Below are 26,055 nucleotides of genomic sequence, written 5' to 3' on the forward strand. Positions count from 1 at the left end.
TATTAGAAGTAGGGACTAGGACTTCTTATGTTATTGGTTGCTGGGAGTAGGGTGGGACTAGGGCTAGGTTTAGACCTTTAATTGGAAGTAGCGATTGGGGCTTCTGGTGTGATTGGTTGCTGGACTAGGTATGGGATTCAGAGTAGGGTTAGGCTTTCTATTGGAAGTAGGGACGAGGGCTACCTGTGACATTGGTTTCATGGACTTGTTTTGGGACTACTGGTAGGGCTAGGGCCTTTATTGGACGTAGAGATCAGGGTTTTTGAACTGATTGGGTGCTTGGACTAGGGCTAAGATTGGCTGTGAGGTCCTGGTCTCCTATTGGTTATAGATTTTAGGGCTAGTGTTGTGATTGGATAGTGTTAGGGTTAGGGACTCCCATTGGCTGAAGGGGTCACCTGATTACTAGGGCTATAAAAGGCCTGGGTTAGGGCGTCGAGGCCCGGGCGTCGAGGCGAAGGGCGAAGAGCATTTCCCTGTTTGAGCCTGTTAAGGGCAGAGAGGACAAGGGCAGTTCCCTGTTTGAGCCTGTTAAGGGCAGAGAGGACAAGGGCAGTTCCCTGTTTGAGCCTGTTAGGGACTGGTCGGGACTAGGGCCAGAAATGCTGCCCTTTTTCTCATTTAGCAATTCCCAATCCAGTGGGTCCTCTCCTCAAACTTCTTTTTACTCATCCAAAAGCCTCCTCCTATTGCTAAGACCTAAAAAAAAAAAAAAAAAAAATAATCTTTCACTCTTTTATCCCTCCACTATCCTTTTGAATCGAAATTAAGACTAACATGTTCACTTCTCAAATTCCATATTAAACTATACTAATGTCCTACCCAAATAACTGAATAACATAGCCACTACTCAAATTACTTCTTATTATTATTATTATTATTATTATTATTATTATTATTATTATTTTTTTTTTTTTTTTTTTACTCTACTAATTTTCAACAGTAATCCATTATGGGTTCTGGAGTGGCGTGCTACTCGCCAGAAAAGCGCTTGAACACCCATCAGTGGTAACAAGTGCTATATGAATGCAAATCTTTCTTCCCCTTTTATCCCTCCGCTATCCTTCTCACTCCAAGTAACCAGTAATAGCGTGCGTCAACAAGCGTTGTATAAATACAAACCTTTGTCCTCCTCTATCCTTCTACTATCATTCCATATCCAAATAACTGACTAACCTATCCACCACTTGAAATGTACTCGCATATTTCATTATACTAATTCAACACTAATCCTCCAGGGGTCCCGGAGTAGTGCGCTACTCGCCGAAAAAGCGCTTTGACGCCTCGTCTGAGGTAGTAAGCGCTATATAAATGCAATTACAATACAATACATGAAACGGTATCCCCAACCTGCTCATCGAGCAAGGGATAGTGGGTGCATTGCTTGAGGTTCTCAGCAGATTAGGGATTCTACATCCAACTGGTTGAAATTTATATATTTTTTAAGCTACACCAGAATTACTGTAGTTTAGATCCATCCTGGTATTCCAGTAACATGCTGCTCAATATCTTGGTAAGCTTTTTTTTTTTTTTTTTTTTTTTGCAGCCTTCTTAAAAGATATAACGGTTGCTATTACCGTTTACAAGCAATGTAACTGGGCAAAAACAGACAGCAGATCAACCGAATGGGAAGCCATGAAAGTAATGCTTATGAGCGAGGTCATGATTAGAATATACCGTATCAGAAGTCAATTGGAAGACAATACTTTAAACACAGAAGAGAAGTATATTGGATCAGGTAATCTGCAGACCCAGCGAGAAGGCTAAAATTAATTGATACTAAAAGGCACATGGGACAGCTTGGACAAATTCACCAGTTCGTTATACTCCGCAATTTTACAGAAAGGGGGCTTAATCCTGGAGGCTACTGGTATTGGTGTTCGAGAGAGAAAACCCCAAATCGTTGAAACTAGGGCTGTATTAGATGTGGGCAATAATGACTGACTTCAGGTGGAATCGGTAACGCTCTGCCACAGCGACTGATGCTGATCTGTATGCATTCAAACACTGGTGGTGATTAGTACAGTGATCCTCTCGAGTCTTGCTGAGGTTCAACATGAGAAATTGTGAGTTCTATAAAAGACTAAGTGATAGAGCCTAATAGAGAATGCCAGCGGTCAAGATCCTATGTGCTGCCTGTCTCCTGCCAGACCTATTTGTGGAGGGGATTTCAACAGGGTGACTGCTATCCACAGAAAGGGGGCAGTCATTACTATGATTGTGATACCAGAAAGAAGCCCTCATGCAGTCATATCATACCGGCCCTTGTCAATGATTAAGACAGACACCAAGCCATTAAGCAAATCCTAGACTAATAGACTACTGAACGTAATGGGGGCACTTGTTCATGTAGACCCAGTGCTGCTTTATAACTAGATATATTACCGCTCAAAATCTTATAAATAAGACTTCTTCTGATTACTACTTCTACCTGTAGATCTCATCTTTTGAATATCCCAGGTGTCTGACTGAGTCTAGAAACTTTTCGATAGATCTCGATGATGGTAAGGGTTGCTGGTTCCACTCTGAGCTGGAAGCGGCTTCCTTGTGAAGACATTGGCGCAAAAAAAAAAACTTGTCAGTGCATTGATTAACTTTTTTACTTGTAATCAACTTGAATCCAAAGCTCAAATTTCCTCTCGATTGCCAACTTTTTCAGCTTTTCTTTTTTCAAAGTGCAGTTTTCCTGAATGCAGGCTCTTGTAACCCCCTTCCCCCCCCCCCCCGCCCTCACCCCCCACCCTCAAAAAAACAAAAACATCCAGGGGTTAAATTGTGGGGATATGTGATGGACAGATGTCCATTACAGACCCACCCAAAATTTGGCTTTTTGTGCTTTGGGTCAAATTGTGATGTGAAGCTTTGCGGCATTAAGGAGCAGGAGTTGCTGCTGTTTTCTAAAAAGAAGAAACCCAAGAAGTGACAACTCCAATCCCTACCCTCAAGCATCTGCTTTGGAGCGGAGACTAATTGAGGGATGACCTAACACCTGTTTCTCCCCTCTAACCCTGCCTCTTTCCCAGGTGCACCACTACCTGTCATGGACCCGAGGCCCCTGTCTGGTCTGCTTTACCCGTAATTCCTTACTCCTAGTACTGACCCAGAAATCCATCTAAATGCAATGTAAAGAAACATGGTCCCCTCTGGAGCATCACCTGACTCCCATGTGTCCAATGGTATTCATGTTTGGAGCGTTTGTGACTGTATCATCCTGCTCCCTTTGCTACATTCCTCCCTTTGCCACATGTGACCTGGGCTATGACCCTAAACACTGCTCCAGTGCCACCTGCAGGCTCCGTGCTGTAGCAGATACCACCTCCACTCCCAATTCCATCATATCTTTTACATCGGTGCAGGACCCCATTGCCTTACCTACGCCGCAGGGGACTCCACCAGCACTGCAAACAACTCCATCTGCGCCACAATCCATGCTACCGGCGACGCAACCTCCTCAACCAGAAATATTACCCCATCTCAATTCCCACAACACATCGCACAGGAAGGCTCTGCGTCTCAAAGAGGGAAATGCTTTTTCAGGGACTCTCATCTCCACGATGATCCCAGCCAGAACAAAGTTGATGGAACTGACATTCTGTGTCTTTTGACTCAGACTTTGCATTGTTGAAAGACAAAAGTGGATTCAATACCTTGCCAGAATAAAAATGTGGTTCCCCAACAGGGTAGCCTCAATATGAGGTCACTAATTATCATTCAGTAACAAAGAAGGTTGTAAAGATGTTATACCTTCATTTTTCTATGGCTGAATCCAAAGCCAACATTCTTACTAGGGCTCTGCATGCTACTTCAAATAAGACGGAACCCCGGCTCCCCTTCAGTGGGGCCCTCACAGAGCTATCCTGACCATTTGGGAGAAAACCACTTCTTACCCCGCAGTCCACGTAGCGATTGAAGATGCTGCATATTGGTCCCTGGAGACTCTGCTTTCCTTTTCTCCAATCCATCACAGGAAAGCCTCGTGGCTCAGGCATCTTCCCTTGCAAATCTTTCACCAGGCACCTTCCCTACTACCCTGTAGGGAAGTAGTATGCAGAGCCCGTGTAAGAGCAGTGGGCAAAACAAACAAAAAAAGAGCCTCTCAGTGAGTAGCGTGGCCCTCTATTGGCAACATCTCCTTGTTATGTACCTACTCTCTGGGAGATGGCACAGACTGATCTGCCTCAACTAACTGATCTGCAAATCCAGTTTCTGAGTTAATAGGGCGTGGACAAGCTATGGCAAAACAGGTGATGCATTCTGGCATGGACACTACAGATTCTGTTGCCAGATTTTATTTTTATAGTATTTCCTGTGTGGTGTTCTTTTAAGTCTCTTCCTCCGTTATGTTAAATAGCAGGATATTGCTGATTCAGTGAGTGGCCGTTTGAGGTGCCTTATGCACTCCAAGGCTGGGCTGAAGAACATTTATAACGGTTTTGTCACCTTTATATTTGTAGTAACTTAAGAAATCTAGTTTGTGAATGGATATAGGCTTACTCTTTTGTGGGTGGATGTTTGTAATAACCCCTCCTTCCATTTTGTAGTAGATACCCCATGTTCGAGGCATATGAGCTGCAGATACTACACTTTTGCATTGGATCGCCACCTGGTGTTGGGCTCGGATGAATGCATGTTGTCGTCTTGGAAGAAGTCTTTTGTAGTCACGAGATAGGTGACTCCTCCCTTGGATGATAGTGCGCATCGGCATCGACTCCTTCCTTAGATTGTTTTTTTCCGCCACTGGGTTCGAATGAACTTTTTCCGCTCCGCCTTGAAATCTACTTTTCAAGTACTTTGAAGCGCAAAAAATCATAAAACTTTACTCAACTAACTTCGATATCGACTGACATCGTTACGACTCAATCAGCTCGATTCCGGTCATCGACGCGGGCCGTTGGGCCTATCCACGCTGTGAGGCCTACACCTCATGGAAAGGACGCCATTTAAGAAATACCCAGAGTGTGGCGCAAAGTTTCCACACGGTGACCACCACGAGGTCTGCAACTTGTGCTTATCGCCAGAACACGACGTATCCAGCTGCACAGCTTGCGCGTCCTTTTGATCCAAGAAAACCATCCGAGATCGGAGGGCTCGTCGACATGCAGAGATCAGCTCCGGAACCGGTAGACATCTTCAACGAGGAGGTTTCACTCGTTCCCAAATAAGATTCCGATCTCCAAATCGTATCTGAGGCATAGGACTCAGATGACTCCATACCATCGGGTCAGCGCGTGAGTTCTACTGCCCCAGCACCACACACAGCACCCAGATCGAAGGCAAAGGTCAACACTCCGCCTCCGGGGCCCAGTCGCGACCGAAAAACCACTTCAAAAGCCCCGCCTTCGAGCCCGGCTCCGAAGAAAGCAGTTAAGCCTTCCGGTAGCTCTTTACCGAGCAAGCCGCATGTGCCGATCCCACCAGCTGCCTCGGAACCGAAAGAAGTCTCGACTCCAAGACCGTTGACTTCAAAAGACAAAGGTGCGAAGACAGCGTCCGACGCCTCAAAGCCAACGAGACCAGCTTCCACTCCGAAGACATGGTCTTCGGTACCAAAAACGACAAGGCCTGATTCCGATGTGCCCAAGCCCTCGAAACAGCCTACAACACCGAAAACAACACTTTCGGTGCCGAAACTATGCCAAAGGACAATGTAACACCACCTAAGGCTAAAGACAAGCAGCAACCTCGTCTGGAGCCAACAAAATTGGCACGACAAAGGTTCTACAAGGAGAAGAACTTTTCCAACCAGATCCTCTGCAAAAGAAGAACTACATTGACCCAAAAACAGGTGCTGTATCCACTGTACCATACAAGAAGGCACCTGTAGTACCTGCCAAGAAGGACTCTGCCACATCCCCTATGCAACCTTCTTCTCCTATACTTCCTTCTCCTTCATCCTCTGTTCCTCTTAACATTTCACCACAGATTTCTCCTCCACATTCTCCTACTCTGTCTTCATACTCACCTCAAAACGATGATGAGTATAGCCTAGGGAGAGGGATAGACTCAGATGAGCCTTTCCCATACCCTTTAGATGATCTAGACTGGGAGTACCCAAACCCAAGGGATGTACCTGATATTCCTGACCCACAGTCATACCCATCAAAATGTTCTCCCCCAGAAGATAACATTGGTTTTAGACACCTATTGAAAAGAACTGCCATTTACCATGGGGTCGCTATGCACTCTGATGAGGCAGAGGAGGATTTTCTATTAGACACATTTGAACAGTCGCAAAGGTCTGTGCAAATTCTTCCTATGATTAAAGGGGTCATCAAACATGCTCCAGAGGTATTTAAAGACCCTGTACGTACTAGGATCCTAAACCCTAGAATTGAGAAAAAATATAGGCCTGCAACTGACGATCCAGCCTACATTAAAGGACAACTACCATTAGATTCACTAGTTGTACCAAATGCTAGGAAAAGGGCAAACTCACAAACGTCAGGTGAAGCACCCCCACCTGACAAAGAATCTAAAGTCCTAGATGCCTCAGGAAAAAGAATAGCTGCACAAGCTACTAACATATGGCGTATAGCTAACACACAAGCCTTCCTTTCAAGATATGACAGGGTTCGTTATGATCAGTTAGAGAAACTATAAGAACATCTACCTGACCAATATAAAACGCAGGCAACCGACCTTATACAAGAAGGCAAGCTCATTTCCAATGTCTCAATCAAGTGTGCACTTGATGTGGCAGACACTGCGTCTAGAGCTGTGAACACTAGTGTCCTACTTAGAAGACCTGCATGGCTACGCATTTCAGGATTTAAACAGGAAGTGCAAACTACCATTTTAAATCAACCATTTAATCAAAATCAATTGTTTGGACCAGAGGTAGACACAGCACTTGAAAAGATGAAGGATACAGAGACCGCCAAATCAATGGGAGCTTTACAGTCCATACAAGCTAGAACTTCCTTTCGTCGCACCTCCTACAGAGGAGGCTGAAAAACAAACTGGAGCAGACAACACAACATCCTTAAAATCTAACACAAATATCCTCTAACAAAGGTTATTGTAGAGGAGGATATAGAGGAAACAATAACAAAGGAGGAGGTCGGGGTAACCGCAATAATCGAACCTCTTCCACCACAAAACAGTGACTTCCCTCTGCCTCCCCAACAGCATTCCACTCTTGGGGGGGGGGGGGGAAATTCCATTACAACAGACAAGTGGGTAAGTCAAATTATTCAGTATGGCTACAGCCCAAACAGCGTCCAATGTCTGCAGAACATCTTACTCTGCTCAAACAAGAGGTCCGGTCACTTCTTCAAAAGGGTGCAATAGAAATAGTTCCTTTACAGCACCAAGGAACAGGGGTTTACTCACTTTATTTTCTAATACCCAAGAAGGAAGGGACCCTAGGACCAATTTGCGACCTCAGGCCCCTCAATCATTACTTACAATCAGATATTTTTCATAGGATCACTTTACAAGTGCTTCCACTGCTGCAACAAGGCGATTTCCTTACAACATTAGCTTTAAAGGACGCCTACTTTCACATTCCGATTCAGGAAGTATCTAAGGTTTGTACTAGAAGGACGACATTATCAATTCAAAGTCCTTCCATTCAGGAGTTACAACAGCACCAAGCGTATTCACAAAGTGCCTAGCAGTAGTAGTAGCACATCTCAGGAGACAACAAATACATGTCTTCCCTTATCTAGACTATTGGCTCATAAAAGCCAAGTCATTCAATCAGTGTGTTCAACACACACATCAGACAATTCAAACATTGCACAACTTAGGGTTTACAATAAAATACACCAAATCACACCTGCAATCCTCTCATACACATCAGTATCTAGGGGCTACAATAAACATGTCCGCAGCTCTAGCATATCCCAGTCCAGCAAGGATACAGCGCATTCAGGCCTTAGTCACAAGCTTCCAACATTAACACACTCTCCAAGCCAGAGTGTTCATGAGACTAATAGGCATGATGGCATCTTGCATCTTCATAGTACCATATGCAAGACTGCAGATGCGTCCGTTACAGGAATGTCTAGCACAACAGTGGAACCAGGCTCAAGGGCAACAAACAGATCTGGTGTTGGTAGACAGCCGCACACATCGCTCTCTGCAGTGGTGGAACACAAAAAACTTAACAAAGGGACGGACGGCCGTTCCTCGAACCTGTTCCACAAATAGTGCTCACAGCAGACTCATCTCTGACAGGATGGGGAGCCCATCTCCTACATCATACAACTCTAGGACAATGGAACATTCTACAGAAATTGTTCCATATCAACCATCTAGAGCTGCTAGCAATATTCTTAGCACTCCAAAACATTCCAAGTACAAAACAAAGCTATATTAATCCGGACGGACAACATGACAGCTATATATTATATACAAAAACAGGGGGGGACACACTCTCTACAACAGTCCCAGCTTGCACAGAACATTTGGAGTTTGGCCATTCCACAAAAAATATATCTGCTAGCAGAGCACCTTCCAGGAGTTCACAATCAGATAGCAGATCTGTTGAGTCGGCAGACACAACAAATTCACGAATGGGAACTACATCCGCAAGTTTTTTAACCATTTTTTCACAAGTGGGGTCATCCAGACCTAGATCTGTTCGCCACACACGAAAACGCAAAATACCCAACCTTGGCCGCCAGGTTTCCACACCCGCTGTCCAAGGGAAATGCGATATGGATGAATTGGTCAGGCAGATTTGCGTACGCTTTTCCACCACTACCACTAATACCATTGGTAGTACGCAAGCTCAGACAACAGTCCCTAAAATTGATCTAGGTAGCTCCCACATGGGCACGCCAACCGTGGTTCACCACACTGCTAGAACTCTCTCTAGTTCCACACCAAAAATTACAACTGACACCTTCCCTGCTAACGCAGAACCATGGAGACCTCAGACATCCAGACCCAAATCAACTGAATCTGGCAATCTGGCTCCTGAAGTCTTAGTTTGGTTATCTTAACCTACCACCAGACTGTATGGACATCATTAAAGAAGCCAGGAGACCTACTACCAGAGCTTGTTATGCTGATAAATGGAAGAGATTTGCCATTTATTGCAACAATAACCAAATGTATGCCCTGGATGCTTCTATCCAAAATATAATTTGCTACCTTTTACATTTACAAAGATATAACTTGGCATATTCATCCCAACACCTGCACCTTGCAGCAATTGCAGCATATTTACAAAACAGACAACATCTGTCTCTTTTTAGAGTACCTGCTATTAAAGCATTTATGGAAGGATTAAAAAGAATCATTCGACCCAGGTTACTACCTTCTCCAGTATGGAACCGAAACGTTGTTCTTACAAGACTCATGGGTCCCCCTTTTGAACCTTAACACAAATGTGAACTGCAGTTCCTCACATGGAAAACAGCTTTCCTTGTTGCTATTACCTCTCTTAGAAGAGTAAGTGAGATGCAAGCTTTCACAATACAAGAACCATTTTTACTACTACATCGTAACAAGGTGGTTCTAAGAACTAATCCTAAATTCCTTCCAAAAGTCATTAGTCCTTTTCATTTAAACCAATCTGTAGAGTTACCTGTGTTTTTCCAAAACCCTGACTCTGTAGCAGAAAGAGCTCTTCACACACTAGATGTTAAGAGCTCTTCTCTACTATATAGACTGGACTAAATCTTTTCGAAAGACAACTGTTTGTATCTTTCTCTCCATCACATAAAGGCAACCCCGTCTCTAAGGGTGGAATTGCAAGGTGGATTGTAAAATGTATACAAATATGCTATCAAAAAGCAAAACGTACATTAACAGTTCCTCCTAGAGCGCATTCCACACGCAAGCTAGGAGCCTCTATGGCTTTCTTAGGGAACATCCCCCTAGAAGACATATGCAAGGCAGCAACATGGTCTACAACACACACCTTCACTAAACACTACTGTGCTGATGTGCAAGCCAAGCAGCAAGCTGCAGTAGGCCAAGCTGTCCTTAAAACTCTTTCAAACTACTGCAACAGATACAGGTGACCACCGCTAGGGGAGACACTGCTGCACAATCTGCAAAAATGTAGTATCTGCAGCTCATATGCCTCGAACGGAAAATGGTACTTACCAGTATGCATCTGTTCTTGGCATGTTGAGCTGCAGATCGCTACATGCCCTCCCGCCTCCCCGGGACTTGTATCTGTTCCAGTTTTATCTTACTTAGATGCACCCGCATAGACATCCTTTTTCTTTACTTCTGCTAACTCCATAATTTCCCATCATGGCGAAAAACAATCTAAGGATGGAGTTGATGCCAATGCACACTATCGTCCAAGGGAGGAGTCCCCTATCTCGTGACTACAAAAGACTTCTTCCAAGACGACAACAACATGCAATCATCCGAGCCCAACACCAGGTGGCGATCTAATGCAAAAGTGTAGTGATCTGCAGCTCTACATGCCAAGAACAGATGCATACTGGTAAGTAGCATTTTCTTTCTCTCCACTCACCTGGCACCTCCCACATTTGCTATTGCATAGTAACTTCTATGTATGGTGATCTCTCCATAGAAAATATGAGTGGTGGAGGTTCCGATCTCCACCTATGTTTGTGAATTTCATTTTATAGTAAGTAGGTAGTAGTCTTGTAGTATTACGTTACGTACAACAAAATGCAGTGTAATACTGACGTACATATTTACAAGATCTTCTTCCAGCCACTAAATTTCACAACAATGGACATGTGAATGTCGACAAGTTTCAATCTTTAAACCTGTTGTTGCAGGAGCATTACTATTTTTTTTTCTGGTATCTCAATACCCCTACCATTATTTTAATATAGACTTCAGATTTTCTGGCATGGAGTGAACTATATCCACCTTGCAAAGAACCTCTGTGCAGTTAATTCCCCAACTTATCAATGCTAAAATTGCAATTAATTTTTCTTGCTTATGGTGCTCTGATCTATGGAAGGAAGATGAATATTTTTTGGATGCAATTGACCGTAGTCCTTTGTGTATTATATTTAAATTACCAAACTGTATTCCCATTTACAATTATATTGAAATTCAGCCGTCAAAAATATGCACAAGTAGTTGATAATAATAGATAAAGATTTTTCTTTAACCTCTGGTATAAAAAAATCTGAGCTGTTTGGTTATTTGATTTGGGAATAAATATCTAAATCTGCCAGTGTTTGGTAAGTGCCTTAATTGATAGCAGTCTTGAGGAGCTAGGATTGATTGAATCTAGGTACAGCTAGTTTACAGATGTACTGATATTTTTTTTAAGCCACCTTTATATTAAGCTCTTTTTTTTTGTTGGTATTAATGCCATTACTATTGATGTTATTTCTTGTGGCCTGTAACATATAAATTGTTTTTCGTTCAGATTTTCTGTTTGCATGGAGGATTGTCGCCATCTATAGACACACTGGATCATATTCGAGCACTTGATCGCCTTCAAGAAGTTCCACATGAGGTACTGCTTACTTTATTGAGAAGCATTTGGCTTTTGTTGCAGTCTTTTAGGCACATTGGTGAAAAATGGAGCAATTATTGCATGATATACATTCCTTAATTGCCAAATGCAGTTTGTTTCATAAAGTTGTACTGCAATCAAGTCTACTACATTTGGCAAATGTTTATTTTTCAAATATTATGAACAGGACTATTGTGCAACGCCAAATGTTGACATCTGGAAATTGAGAAAACACATGGAAAATATAAGTGTTGGTTAATGCTAAAAGTTTAGGGTTGACCCACCTAAAAATAGACCTTTTGAGTCCTGCATGGTGTTAGTTTCTGGTACCTCCAACTCTCGCCAATCACACTGATTCTGGAAGTCGTGGTATTCGCCGAACTTGCTTTATGGAGGTGTGAGAGTGTATCTCTCAAGGTAGCTACGAGGCGCTGTTTTGCATGTATTGTTCATACCTTCACCCACCATTGGCCTGTCAACGGTATTATTCCTCCATTTCTGTGCTATCACTAGTCGAGCTGCCAATAAAAGTGGAGCTATTGATTTTTCCTTGGCCCGGAAAAGTAGGTATAGTTCACAAACCTCCATATGACCCAAAAGCAATTTTTGGCAGTGCTGGTAAGTCACTGTTTGTGATTCCCTTAACTTAGCACCAGTTCACCATTTTGGCTATTTAAATTTTCATACATTAGCAGTAGGTGGTCATAAAAGCAGACTCTCAGGAGGGCTGCTAATATCGGGAAGGCAGAGTTCTGCCTATAAGATAGTGGAAATGGAGATAGATAACATTGACATCATGGCAATACTCATCTGCTCTAATCAACCTCCAACCTACTTATAGGTAATGTATATGCTAGGGGCTTGTTGGGTGACAGGTCATCTAAGGCCATCATTGACCATAACAGTTTTTTTTAGTCAGAATGGGTGAAGGGAACAACATTATCATAGCAGGAGATTTTAATACTACATTTGAGCCTTTGGATTCCGAGGATAGCAACCTTAGTGCTGATGAAGATGCCCTGTGGGGTACACCCAAACTGGAGATACCACCAATTAAAAAGTAGTCCGAGGCAGCGCTCCAGTTGAAAGCTTTTAGCTTAGAAAACGGAGTAAGGGCAGCAAATGGCCGTACACCCTCTGACCATTTAGGATCTGATACATACAACAACGGTCTGAGAAGCAGTTGTATAGACTACACCTTTAGTAATATACGGAATTTGTCAGCATTAGTCGATATGGAGGTATGTGTAAGGAATGAAAGTGACCACAATCCATTGCTGCTAAAACTCAAAGGCTTAGTTTACACAACATCCTTGCCCTCAGTCGGTGTAATTGAGACTCCTGATGCTATAATCAGTAATGACATGAGGCGGATCAAATGGTCCAGGATTGTTCAGAATGAAAACTCCCTTGATAACATGAAAGCAGAGGTGATGAACTCTCTTGACCTTATTCAAAAAATTAAGTCTGGGTGAAATCAACCTTAATATCACTAAAATCCACGAGCCCATGTTTGAAAACATCAGGTGTTTCTTTGTTAAACCCTTTAAAACCCCTAAAAGATCTTCATTAAAGCATGACCACTGGTATAACAAGGCTTGTAAGGTAGCATACAAGCAGTTGTCCCGGGCAATAAAAACCAATGACATAGGCAGGATAAGGACAGCATGCAAAGAGTATAAATCCACACAAGCTTTAGCAAAAAAGGATTTGGATGAACAACAGTGGAAGGCACTTTTGCAAGCTAGCAAATTGAAAAACATGCAATTATTTTGGAACCTTGTCAAATAGGGTAAAGGAGGCCAAGGCAGTGCCCCCTCAAATAACATTGCCCCGGACCAATGGGTATCTTTTTTTGATAATCAATTTGCAGTTGCTGAGAATATACCCCCTTCCTAGTTCCAAGTGTAGACTCACCAGTAAAATTTTCCTTAAGGGAAGTTTAAACTGCCGTGAGTTCAGCACCAAAGGGAAGGGCCCCCGGTCCTGATGGCATCCGGTAGACCTATTCTTATCTGATAAAGATAATTGGCTCAAGTATATTCTGATTCTCGCAAGTGCGATTGCCAGAGGAGCGCCCATTCCTGACGAGGAGCCGAAATCTTACCCATTTACAAGAAGGGGGAATGTTCCAGCCCCATTAATTACAGGCCAATCAGCCTGATCGATTCCACCCAAAAGATCATGGCTAGATTGGTTCTGAACAGAATTCAGATCTGGATAGCGGAGAATAACATATCCCCTTCCGAGCAGGTTTTAGGGACCTTGTAAGCTCAATTGATCACGTTTTTTTATTTTGTCTCAATTTAGTGGCATGTTGTATTATTAGCAAGTGGAACTATTTATGCCACCTTTTGTAGATCTCAAAGCAGCATTCAACATGCTCCAGAGAAACAAACTCTGGGCCGTACTGAATGACAAAGGATTACCCTCCGAGCTCTTGCAGCTTGTAGTTAAACTGCATGAATCCAACTACGCGCAGTTTTGTTGGGGTGCTCAAGGGAACACTACCCCCAAATATCCAATTCTTAAAGGGGTAGGTCAATGGTGTGTACTGGCCCCCACCCTGTTTTCAGTGTTTATAAACGGCGTGGTCAATTACTTTTCAGAGTACTCCTCTCCATAAAAGTCCCAATACTCATGTTCGCGAACAACACCCTAATTTTATCAAAAACTCAAGTTGTGTTGCAGAGAGCATTGACCCGTTTTGAGTTGTTGTGTAAGGAACGGGGGTTATTGGTAAATGTGGATAAAACTAAATTTATGGTGTTGCACAAACACAAAGTAATTAAGTCAAGGGTTGTTTTGAATAATGAGCCATTGGATCAAACCGATTTATTTACTTACCTTGGAGTAAACATAGGCTGCAAACTAGACTGGAAACCCCAGATAGAAATTATGGTGTTAAGGATTTCCAGCTTGCAGGATTGATTTTGAAAGAACACAGGCTCTCCCAGTCTAAGCCGGTTGGTCCTGCACTTAAGATATATAATACCAAGGTTATGGCTTCTATTCTGTATGGAGCGTAACTTTGGGGATTTGATAACCTCTCCTAACTAGCCCAGGCCCAAGAAAGATTTTTGAGAGGTGTGGTAGGCCTCCCCCCAAAGTACACCTCTTATACCATTATATTTTGATTAGGGGTGTTATTCCTTGGCAAAGGTTGCTAGGTTTAGACCATTGGCCTACTGGAGAAGACTTTGGTCTACCCCGGAATTAGCCCACTATGCCCTAGCTCTCAAAGACATCAGAGATTCCGATACCTCTCATAAGATCAGATGATCAGGTGAAAGCTACATGGTGAATATAGGCATGAGGCATTTATGGGAAGACCCGGTGCATAATAATTTTCCTCCCAAAAAAGCGGTTAAAGAAACTTACTGGGCTATGATTAGAATTGGTAATCTGTGTCATTCTAACCCATCATCTCTGATCAGTACCTTCTTGGACCACATGCCGGAACCCTTGTATGAAGACTTTTGGGAATTTATAACCAAGCCTATCAACAGAAAATGCTTTTTCCAGTTCCAGATAGGAACGTTACTGACCAAAGCCTTCACCAAAACTTGGCCCGATTTCAAGATAGTAAATGCCCACTCTGTCAGAGTATGGATGAAACTATCCCTCCCATATTATTTGTATGCCCAGAATATAGTTCACCACGGAGCAAATGGCTCAAACCAATTTGTCTGAACTTGGGTACTAGGTCGTGTGCTTTGCGAATATTGAAGACTAACACACAAGAGGTAATTGTGATTGCTATAGCGAAGTTTTTAGCCTGGGTGTGGAGAATTAGATGCAAGATTGAAAGCAAGCAGACTGCGACAGTGCTTAGTTACACTGTCTTCTGCTTAGCACTCCAGCCCAGTTATTTCTTATACTTCTTATCCAGTATTGGGATCCGCTGATATAGATCATTATATGAATTATTAGCCTGCACCGTTTTTTTGTGTTTTTTACCGTAAAAAAGGCTGTATAAGCTTTTTTTAATTGATTGCTTGTCTATTTAACACTGTTTCGTCATATTTTCATGTATAGTCCTTGTTGAGAACTGGATTTTACACATGGTGATAAATATTTATTGTCTTTTATGATCAGTGTGGTCGAAATAAAAACTATAAACAAAATAAAACTATTCCCTTAATGGGTTCCAAAACTTGCCCCCAAAGCTGCTGTATTTTTGGACAGTTTCACTACATTTGAACATAGGTCACCCGTGAATTACAACCCTTCCAACAGTTAGTTGGAGAATTACACACAGCTTTCAGGCGGACAGTGGTCCGGTACCACCACAATATTAATTTGAAATCATTCGCCCTATGCTGGAGACAAGAGACGTCACCGCCCTGCCTCAGATTTGTATCCAGTCCATCTCTGTCAGTATGAGGGCAAGGACTGGTTTTAAGTGACACTAGTTTTGTTATAGGACTGGCTCGATCTAGAGCATGGTAAAGACTTGAAAGTGCCTTGTTAATGTCCCCATCTACAATCATATTCTGCACCCATGGCTCTCTTGCCCCCTATTCTCTTTCTCTAGGTTGTCTGGCCCACTGTAGGTGTGTGTGATACAATGGAGGCCTTTAAGGTGCAACTTTAAATCATTGGCACATTGTTCTCTGGCTGGTCGTAGGGGTGCCATTGGAATAAAGGTGGCCAAAACAGCTCGTTGCTCCCCTGCCCAAGATCAGTATCCCCTTCTGTCATATCCGGTGAGAGATTGGGTGTTCTCCAACACTGGGGTCTGTGGTGAGGGGTAGGTGCTGACTTGAGCTTTGTAGCTCTTGCCAGAGTCCTCTGAGAGAGGGGTGCTCGTGATGCACACACAGCAACTCAGTCAGAGGGAGCTGGTACCGTTCCTGCTCCAGGTGGCACCAGTGTTTCTTGGCATCGTTGATGCACCAAGTGAGGGCCAATGTGAGCTGGGCCGCCAGTATGAGTTGTTCCATATCAAGGGCTCCCATTCCTCTCTCCGCTGGGCTCCTAGCCATAAAAGGGAGGGGGGGGCAGGAGGGGAAATCTTCAGTGGTAGGCATCCATAAAGGTGAAGGAGATGTGGCAGAAAACTCATTTTGATGCAGTTGCTCCTGCCCATCCATGAAATCTCCTATCTGAAAAAAAGTTAGTTATAGATTCCTTACCTTAGAATTACCTCCAGGCATCAGACTGGATCCAGAAGGTTTTTTTGCTAGCAGTACCTTTGTGCGTCGGAAGGTGCCGTCGGTCAGCTCCGCGTTCATCTGGACAGAGCAGTACCTCCAGTCACTTTTTGACTGAACTTTTTTGAGTGACATTGAGTCTAATGTGCACGTAGGGATGCCCGGCTTCAAAGCTTGCGGATCCTGTTCCAGACTGATGCCGGTTACGGATCCACACCGCGTGTTCCTCGTTTGCCTGGAGCGCGACCACAACTCCAATTTGTGCTCAGACTGCCGGTCCGAAGGCTTTGCAGGAGCTGTCCCGAAAGCATCTTGAGCGTCTGCAGTCAGCTCCGCGCCGTTCTAAGTCTTCAGACTCTGGGTCAGGTAAGTCGAAGCACCAGAAGTCTAAGAAGCATCGTTTCTCTTCGACTTATCCCCGTCGGTCGGCTGATGCGACGAGGGATGCGGGCGGCTCCCCTCCGGCGGCTCCGCGTGCGGATCCTGAAGAGTCTACTCCGAGCTTCCCTCCCTTCCCAGGACCCGGAGCGACTCCTGCCCAGCTTCGTAAGTTTTACGAGGCGATGCACGCCATCTTAGGGCAGCCCGAACCCCGATGGAGCGCATTCTGGCCCTGTCTACTTGGTTGAGGGGCCAAGGCCTTCTCCGGTGCCCCAGTCCCCCTTGTGCATCCCTTCTGGGATGGGGCGGTCACATGCGAGAGGCGGAGATCAGAGGCCTCTGGTCTCCGGCTGCGTCCTGGCTCCACATCAGCCTTCTGCAGCTCCGGGCGATTCATCTTTCACTGAAGGGTGTTCCTTCACTCTGTCTGGCAAAGAGTAGTGCAGGTGTTCACGGTCAACACCACCACCATGTGGCACTGCAACAAACCAGGCAGGGTGGGGTTGTGGACACTGTCAGGAGGCCCTTCGTCTCTGGACATGGCTGGAACATCCAGGCATTTCCCTGGTGGTTCAACACCTGGCAGGTTCCCTGAACGCCAGGGCGTACAAACTCAGCCGCAGGTACATGATGGATCACGAATGGCGTATTTACTCGAAGGTGGTGCAAGGTCTCTTTTAACAGTGGGGAGAACGCGCAATGTCAGCAATTCTGCGTGTTGGAATTTCCAAGGCGGCACTCGCTAGGCAATGCTTTTTGCTGTGAGTGGAGATGTGGTCTGTTGTCCGCCTTTCCGCCTATACCACTTCTGCCCAGAGTGCTGAAGAAGAGCAAGCGCGATTAGGCCAAAGTTATTTTTGTGGCTCCTGATTAGGCACAAAGTCTGGTTTCCCCAGCTACTCAACATTGCCATTGATCCTCCGATCTGACTGCCTCTTCGGGAGGGTCTTCTGTCGCAGCAACAGTGGACGGTCCTCCACCGGAACCTGTCCAGCCTCCACCTCCTTGCGTGGAGATTGAGCGGCGGCAGTCGTCATTTGACTTGCCTTCCGAAGTTTGTGATGTAATCTTGGCAGCTAGGCGACCCTCCACTAAGACGGTATATGCCGGCTGGTGGAACACATTTGTGGCATGGTGCACAGCAAAGGCTGTGGATCCCCTTCCTGTCCCTCTTTCTGAGGTTCTCTTTTTCCTTCTCTCCTTGGCCCAGCTGGGCTCTGCTCTGGGCACTATCAAGGGCCATCTTTCAGCCATTTCTGCCTTTCTTCAGCTCCCTGATCAGCTGTCTCTCTTCAAGTTCCCAGTTGGAAACCGTTTCTTAAAAGGCATAACACTTCTCTTTCCTCCTATTCCCTTTGTTTTGCAGCGTGAATCTTTCTGGATTCACTATGCTGTGCATTATTCCGCGGTCTTGTGGTTGGGTCCGGATTCGTAGTCTTTTCTGGGTTTTTTGTTTTTTTGTTTTTTTCGTAGCCCAGGTGGGCGTCGGCGTCACACCTCCTGGGTGTATTTCCGGTGACGTCGGCATGCTTCCTGCGGAAGCTCCCACTCTTGGGCGCCATCTTCAGATTCTTTTTTTCCGCGGTCGGGTCTGGATCGTTCCCGTTTGGGACATTTTTGGAGAAAGAAGAGAAGAAAATACAGAAATAACAAAGGAAAGTCACCTGAAGACTCCAGGGGACTAGGAGTCTGCAAAGGAAAAGGCGAATTCATCGAGATCCTCGACGACCGTCGACGAACACGCGACCAGGGAGGCCCTGAGCGCTCGATGATGGACAACACGCCGTTCAAGTTCTGCCGTAACTGCCACCACAAGTACGCGCAGAAAGACCAGCACCCGGTATGCAACCTTTGTCTACCGGTGAATCACGAAAGCGAGGACTGCAACGCCTGCTCCGCCTTCACCCCGAAGACCCTTCGTGTGAGAGAGAGACAGAGGGTAGCCCACGCCACCCTGCAGGGGAAGGCCCCGACTCCGTCCCTCTACGACCTGGGGATGTCTTCCGAGGAAGAGGACAACGCTGCCGCCGAAGAAGACAGCTACACGGTCGTAGAGACCGATTACACGAAGACTTCTGATAAGGTAGGAGACTCTCCGGCCCCCAAGAACCCGAGAGACTCTGAGACTCGAAAAAACGAGGGCAAGGCCTCGAAAGCGCCGACGCCGAAGCACCAGGCGTCAGCGAGTACTCACAGGCCCAGCGGATCCTCTGAGAAGGAGTCCCCGGCGCCGAGAGCTGTTGAACAGCAGAAGTCGTCGAAAATCGTCCCCGAAAAGGATCGATCGACGCAGAGGGACAAGGACCCTAAACTACCGACGCCGACCAGAGACCCAAAATCCGGTTCAACGTCAAACTTTGGCACCGAAAGGCACGGCGCCGAGCCAACCGCCGAAAAGAGCGGCCGAACCATCCGACGCGGAACACGCAGCCGAGATGGAGAAAGAGAAGGCGCCTCGAAGCCGAAATGGAAAACATCGTGCAGCGGAAGAAAGATTTCGACGCAAAGATGAAAGCTTTCACGATCCCTCACAAGACCAAGCCACCGGTGGTGGAGGTGGTCGAGGAGGAAGACAAGGTCACCGAAGAACAAGACCAAGACCCAGACCCGGACGTCGAGGTGGTCGACGACCAGGAAGAGTACGAGAATCCCTACGATAGTTACAACTATGGGGAGGAAGAGGACAGCAGGACGGACGCAGACTCGGCCCCCTCTGACCTACAGGAGGTGGATTACCTCGATGTCGAGACCGGCAGCCCGGAGGAGGCGGTCGACACGTATCCCTCGAGGCCCTCGCCGCCGGACGACATCGGGGCCTACAATTCGGTGATAAGGTCTGCCGCAGCGGCATTCAAGCTGAAGCTCGATGAAGAGAAGCAGAAAGCAGACTTCCTTCTAGAGACATTGCTCCCAACACAAACAAGGAGCCAGTACCTGCCAATGCTCGACAGCGTCTTGGTCTAGGGGAAGGAAGCATTCAGGGAGCCCGCAACATGCAAGGCAGTAACTCCCAGAACAGAGAAAAAATACAGACATTCCTCAAAGGACCCACCCTACATTCAGGGGATGGTCTCCGCAGACTCCATTATCACGGCCACAGCAAGGAAGAGGGCTAACGTACCCACTACCTCTGGACCACCACCGGATAAGGAGAGCAAAAGGATGGATCTGGTGGGCAGAAGGATCGAATGGCTAACTCCAAGGCCCTGATAAACAGACACATGTCCCAGATCATGGAGGAGCTGGGGCAGCTGGTGAAGGACCTGCCCCAGGATGCCAAGCAGAAAAACTGGTTGAAGAAGGGAAGAACGCGGCAAATTCTTGCCTTGAAACGGCCCTGGACGGAGCAGACACCGCCAGCAGGCTCATGATGATGGGTGTCACTGAAAGAAGACACGCATGGCTAAGGATCTCAGGTTTCAAACCAGAGGTGCAACACAGCATTCTGAACACACCGTTCAACGGCGACACGCTTTTCGGAACAGTTGATGAGAAGCTCAGCCAACTGAAGAAGGATAACGAAACAGCAAGGTCCATGGGAGCATTGCAGTTCAGAGGCAACAAAAGGGGCACCCCGTCACGGAGGCCTGGCGGGAGAGGTGGAAACCAGCCAGGTACATCACACCAGGCTTTCCAACAAACGCACCAGACAGACTCGCAGGGCCAGCAGGGTCAGCAGAAGCAGTCCTGGCAATACCAACAAAGAGGCCAGTCCTTTCGAGGGAGAGGAAATGGACGTGGCCAGAATAGAAGAGGGGGACAGCAGCCCGCCTCTAAGTGACTTCAAAAAACTCCGTGTGCCCACCCACAGAAAAGATCCCAGGGGGCAGCACGTACAGAGGGATCAAGACAAGCTAGACACCTACGACCACATAACACAAGGGGGAGGAAGGTTAAGACTTTACCTCCAGGAATGGAGAAAAATCACATCAGACAAATGGATCCTCAACATCATCCAATTCGGTTACTGCATAGAGCTGGAGGGGAGGCCAGTAAGCAGAAAACCAAAGAGAAAACAACTAGCAAGCAAACAGCTAGAGTGTCTTCAGGAAGAGGCAAAGGAACGTCTGCGGAAGCAGGCCATAGAACGGGTACCCTTCAAGGAAAGAAACACAGGAATATACTCAACGTACTTCCTGGTGCCAAAGGTAGACGAGACAATGAGACCCATTCTGGACCTAAGGTTCCTGAACAAATTCATAAGAACGCAAAAATTCAAAATGACCTCCCTGCAAGAGGTGCTCCCGCAATTGCAGATCGGAGACTTCATGGTCACAATAGACCTCAAAGACGCCTACCTACACATCCCAATGAACAGAAAGCACAAGCATATGCTCAGGTTCACCATCGGAGAAAGCCACTACCAGTTCACGACACTAGCCTTCGGGCTAAAATCAGCACCAAGGGTCTTCACAAAGTGCCTCGCGGCAGTCGCAGCACACCTACGAAGGCAAGGAATACACGTATACCCTTACCTGGACGACTGGCTGGTGAAAGCAAATTCATACCAGAAATGCAAGCAGCACGCACATACTGTGACGAGCACGCTCATAAGTCTGGGGTTCTCCATCCATTGGAAGAAATCATCAATTGAGCCGGAACAAGTGAAGATCTTCCTGGGAGCACAGATCAACACCTTACAGGGCAAGGTGTTCCCCAGCGAGAAGAGGGCGAGGGGGCTGGTGAAGGAAACTCGCCTCTACCGGAAGGGACAAGCTCGGACAGTGAGGACTGCGAGCAAGATCATGGGGATGATGGCATCATGCATCCACCTGGTACCCAATGTACGTCTCCACATGAGACCCATTCAAGAATGGCTACAGGAGCAATGGTCACAAGCTACAGGCAGTTGGGAGGATCTAGTGGTTGTGACGCATGCAGTGCAGAAGGAGATGACATGGTGGACCATGGAGAACATAACAAGGGGAAAGCCTCTAACACCCCCAACGCCAACAGTGACCATCACCACAGACGCATCCCTGAAGGGATGGGGCGCTCACATGGAGGAGCTCAAGGTGAGGGGACTGTGGACGCCAACAGATGCGACAAGGCACATCAATTACCTAGAATTGAAGACAATCTTCCTTGCACTGAAAGCTTTCCAAACAAGACTGTACAAACACAAGGTGCTGCTACAGACAGAAAACACCACCGCGATGTTCTACATCAACAAGCAGGGGGGCACACAGTCAGCCCCGCTCAACGCTGGCGCAGGAGATATGGAGATGGGCCATCCCTCTCAAAATAGACCTGCTAGCCATACACCTACTAGGGAAGGACAACATACAGGCAGATTGGCTCAGCAGACCGACATCGGCATCCCACGAGTGGGAGCTCAACGCTCAGGAGACAAGATGGCTGTTCGACAGATGGGGAACACCATCAGTGGACCTGTTTGCCACACGCCGGAATGCAACATGCCAAAACTTCGCATCCAGACAGCCCGAGGAGGGGTCACTGGGGAATGCCCTATGGATAGACTGGTCTGGGACATTTGCTTACGCCTTTCCCCCGATACCACTGATGCACAGAGTGCTGAGCAAGTGCAGAGCGAGCAACATGACTCTGATACTGGTCGCGCCTCAGTGGGCCAGGCAGACATGGTACTCGCAGATCATGGAGATGACACAGTGTGCACCCCACAGATTTGGCAGGAGGAAAGACCTACTCTCCATGCAGAACAGAGAGGTGCTACACCAAGAGCCAGAGAGCCTGAGCCTAGTAGCGTGGGTCCTGAGGACATAGAGTTTGCACATTTGAGACTGCCAGGAAGCACCCTGAGGGTCCTTCGGGAAGCACGAAGGCCCAGCACTCGGAAGTGCTACGTTGCGAAATGGAAAAGAGTTTGCACATTTGAGACTGCCAGGAAGCACCCTGAGGGTCCTTCGGGAAGCACGAAGGCCCAGCACTCGGAAGTGCTACGTTGCGAAATGGAAAAGATTTACAATGTGGTGCAGGAAAGAAAGACTTCACAATAAAATGAAGAAGGACTCCACAGTGCTAAGGTACCTGACACACTTGCTGGAGAAGAACCTTAGCTCATCCTCGTTAAGAGTTCACTTGGCAGCGATAGTCGCCTACACAAGGGGAGAAACGTGCAGGAGTTTCTTCACATCACAGGTGGTGAAAAGATTCCTAGAGGGAGCAAAAAGGATCGCACCACCCAAGCGGGTGCCGCCACCTGCATGGAACTTAAACATAGTCCTAACGGAACTCATGAAGGAGACCTTTGAACCACTTCACAAAGCCTCCCTAAAGATGCTAACTATGAAAACAGCTTTCCTGGTTGCAATAACGTCCTTACGAAGAGTAAGCGAACTTCAGGCGCTGACGCTACAAGAACCCTACATACAAATACACAATGATAGGGTTGTGATGAGGACTGACCCACACTTCATGCCGAAGGTGGTATCCAAATTCCACATGAACCAGTCCATACAGATACCGAGTTTTTTCCAAAAACCTACAACTAGCGCAGAGCGAGCTCTACACACCCTGGACGCCAGAAGGGCAGTCATGCACTACATTGAGAGGACGAAGGGACACAGGAAATCAAAACAGTTCTTCGTGTCATTCGCCAACAGTTTCATGGGGAAGGCAGTAACAAAAAAGACTATTGCACGGTGGATCGCACAGACAATCCAACTCTGCCACAAACGGGCAGGACAGGAGCTAGCAGAGGGGACACGTGCCCACTCCACTAGGAAAAAGGGTGCTACAATAGCCTTTCTGGCTAACACACCCATAGAGGACATATGCCTGGCGGCAACATGGGCTTCGGTGCACACGTTCACGAAGCACTACTGTGTGGACATATTGATGAACAAGGAAGCACAAGTCGGACAAAAGGTGCTCCAGCACATATTCAATAACCAACGCTCATCTTCCAGCCAGCCGCCACAGAGATGAGAAACCGCTACAAAATCTATGCACAGCATAGTGAATCCAGAAAGCTTCACGCTGCAAAACGAATAGTTTTCTTACCTGTCGGTGTAGTTTTGCAGCTTGAAGATCTTTCTGGATTCACTAGCGAACCCACCCACCTCCGCCAGAAAGATGAGGCTGGAGAGAGAAGAGGTGGTTAGAAAAGAAAGGACTTAAGAGTACAAAGCGGTAAAATATCACCTAAATAGAACATTGCCATTACTTCGGAAACGAAAGAAACACGGAAAAAAGAACCCGAAGATGGCGCCCAAGAGTGGGAGCTTCTGCAGGAAGCATGCCGACGTCACCGGAAATACACCCAGGAGGTGTGACGCCGACGCCCACCTGGGCTACAAAAAAAAAAAAAAAACAAAGAAAAGACTACGAATCCAAACCCAACCACAAGACCGCGGAATAATGCACAGCATAGTGAATCCAGAAAGATCTTCAAGCTGCAAAACTACACCGACAGGTAAGAAAACTATTCGTTATGCCTCAGTGGGACTTGACTCTGGTCTTAACCTATTTAATGTGCGCTCTCTGAGCCGCTTCACAACTGCCTTTTGAGGCTTTTAACTCTTAAGACTGCATTCCTGGTGGTCATCACATCTGCCAGAAGAGTGAGTGAGTGAGCTCCAGGTGCTTCCAGGAGGTTGGTCATACCTCAGACCTTTAGGGGTTTCCTTCTTGCCTTTGCCCATGATATTCCCTTGGCAGGACATCTAGGCCAGAACAAGACTTGGGACAGGCTTGTCCCTCACTTTCACTGGCCCAATATGTCAGAGGATACTAAGGAGTTTTGTTGCTCCTGTGTGACCTGCCAAGCCAGTTGCAAAGCAGGTGGAACAACAAAGGCCCCCCTCATACCACTACCTGTGGTGGGGGTACCCTTTGAAAGAGTTGGGATTTACATTGTTGGACCAATGGATCCCCAAACAGCCTCTGGGCACAGATTTAAACTGGTGGTAGTGGATCATGCCACCAGGTATCCAGAAGCTATTCCCCTAAGGAAACCAACAGCACCTGTTGTGGCAAGAGCCCTCCTGGGAGTTTTCTCAAGAGTGGGCTTTCTAAAGGAGGTTGTCTCAGACAGAGGTGCAAACTTCACGTCTGGGTACGTGACTGCTATGTGGAAGGAGTGCGGTGTTAATTACAAATTCACTACACTCTACCATCCACAGTGCAATGGGCTTGTTGAAAGGTTCAATAAGACCCCAAGGGTTTACCTGAAAAGCTTAGGCGAAGATGGGACATCCTTCTACCCTGCCTTCTGTTTGCTTACAGAGAGGTCCCACAAAAAGGGGTTGGCTACAGCCCTCTTGAGCTTTTGTTTGGGCATCCTGTAAGGGGACCCCTATGTCTGGTGAAGGAAGGATGGGGGTTATCTCTCAAAAAGCCTAAACAAGACATAGTGGAGTATGTACTCGGTCTCCGCTCCAGGATGGCTGAGTATATGAAGAAAGCTTCTAAAAACCTTGATGCTAGCCAAGAACTTCAAAAAGCTTGGCATGGCCAAAAGGCTGTGCTGACTGTGTACCAGCCAGGACAGATAGTATGGGTGCTGGAGCCACAGTTGGCCCAGCAGCACTCCAGGAGAAATGGTCTGGACTCCACACCATTGTTGAGAAAAAGGGAGAAGTCACCTACTTGGTGGACCTTGGCACCCCTAGGAGCCCCCACAGGGTGCTCCATGTCAACAGACTCAAAGCATATGTTGACAGGGCAGACATGGGCTTGCTCATGGCTACAGATGAGGGACAGGAGGAAGAGAGTGACCCTCTCCCAGACCTGTTGACTCAGAACCCTGATGATGGTTCAGTTGATGGTGTGGCCTTGGCAGGCAGCCTCACTGACCAGCAGCAACAGGACTGCAGACAAGTTCTGCAGGCCTTTAGACATATGTTTTCATTGACACCTAGTCAGACTAACTGGTGCACCCATGAGGTGGACACTGGTGACAATCTGCCTGTGAAGAGTAAGATCTACAGGCAACCTGACCATGTCAGGGACTGTATAAAGACTGAGGTGCAGAAGATGCTTGAACTTGGAGTAATTGAACCATCAGAGAGCCCCTGGGCCAGCCCAGTAGTCCTTGTACCAAAACCTCACACCCAAGATGGTAAGAGAGAGATGAGGTTCTGTGTGGACTATAGAGGTCTCAATGCTGTCACTAGGACAGAT

General features: G+C 46.5%; 1 protein-coding gene across 1 annotated transcript in view; it reads left to right on the forward strand.

Annotated features, from left to right (window-relative positions):
* The window catches only part of LOC144769189 (serine/threonine-protein phosphatase 2A catalytic subunit alpha isoform), a 204,848-nt gene that overhangs the window by 107,702 nt on the left and 71,091 nt on the right, over positions 1–26,055 (forward strand). The window contains exon 4 of the mRNA XM_078653208.1: positions 11,324–11,413. Coding sequence (XP_078509334.1) covers positions 11,324–11,413 — 90 coding nt within the window. The remainder of the gene's footprint in view (positions 1–11,323; positions 11,414–26,055) is intronic.

The sequence above is a fragment of the Lissotriton helveticus genome, chromosome 7 (assembly GCF_964261635.1).
Source record: "Lissotriton helveticus chromosome 7, aLisHel1.1, whole genome shotgun sequence".
Lineage (NCBI taxonomy): Eukaryota > Metazoa > Chordata > Amphibia > Caudata > Salamandridae > Lissotriton > Lissotriton helveticus.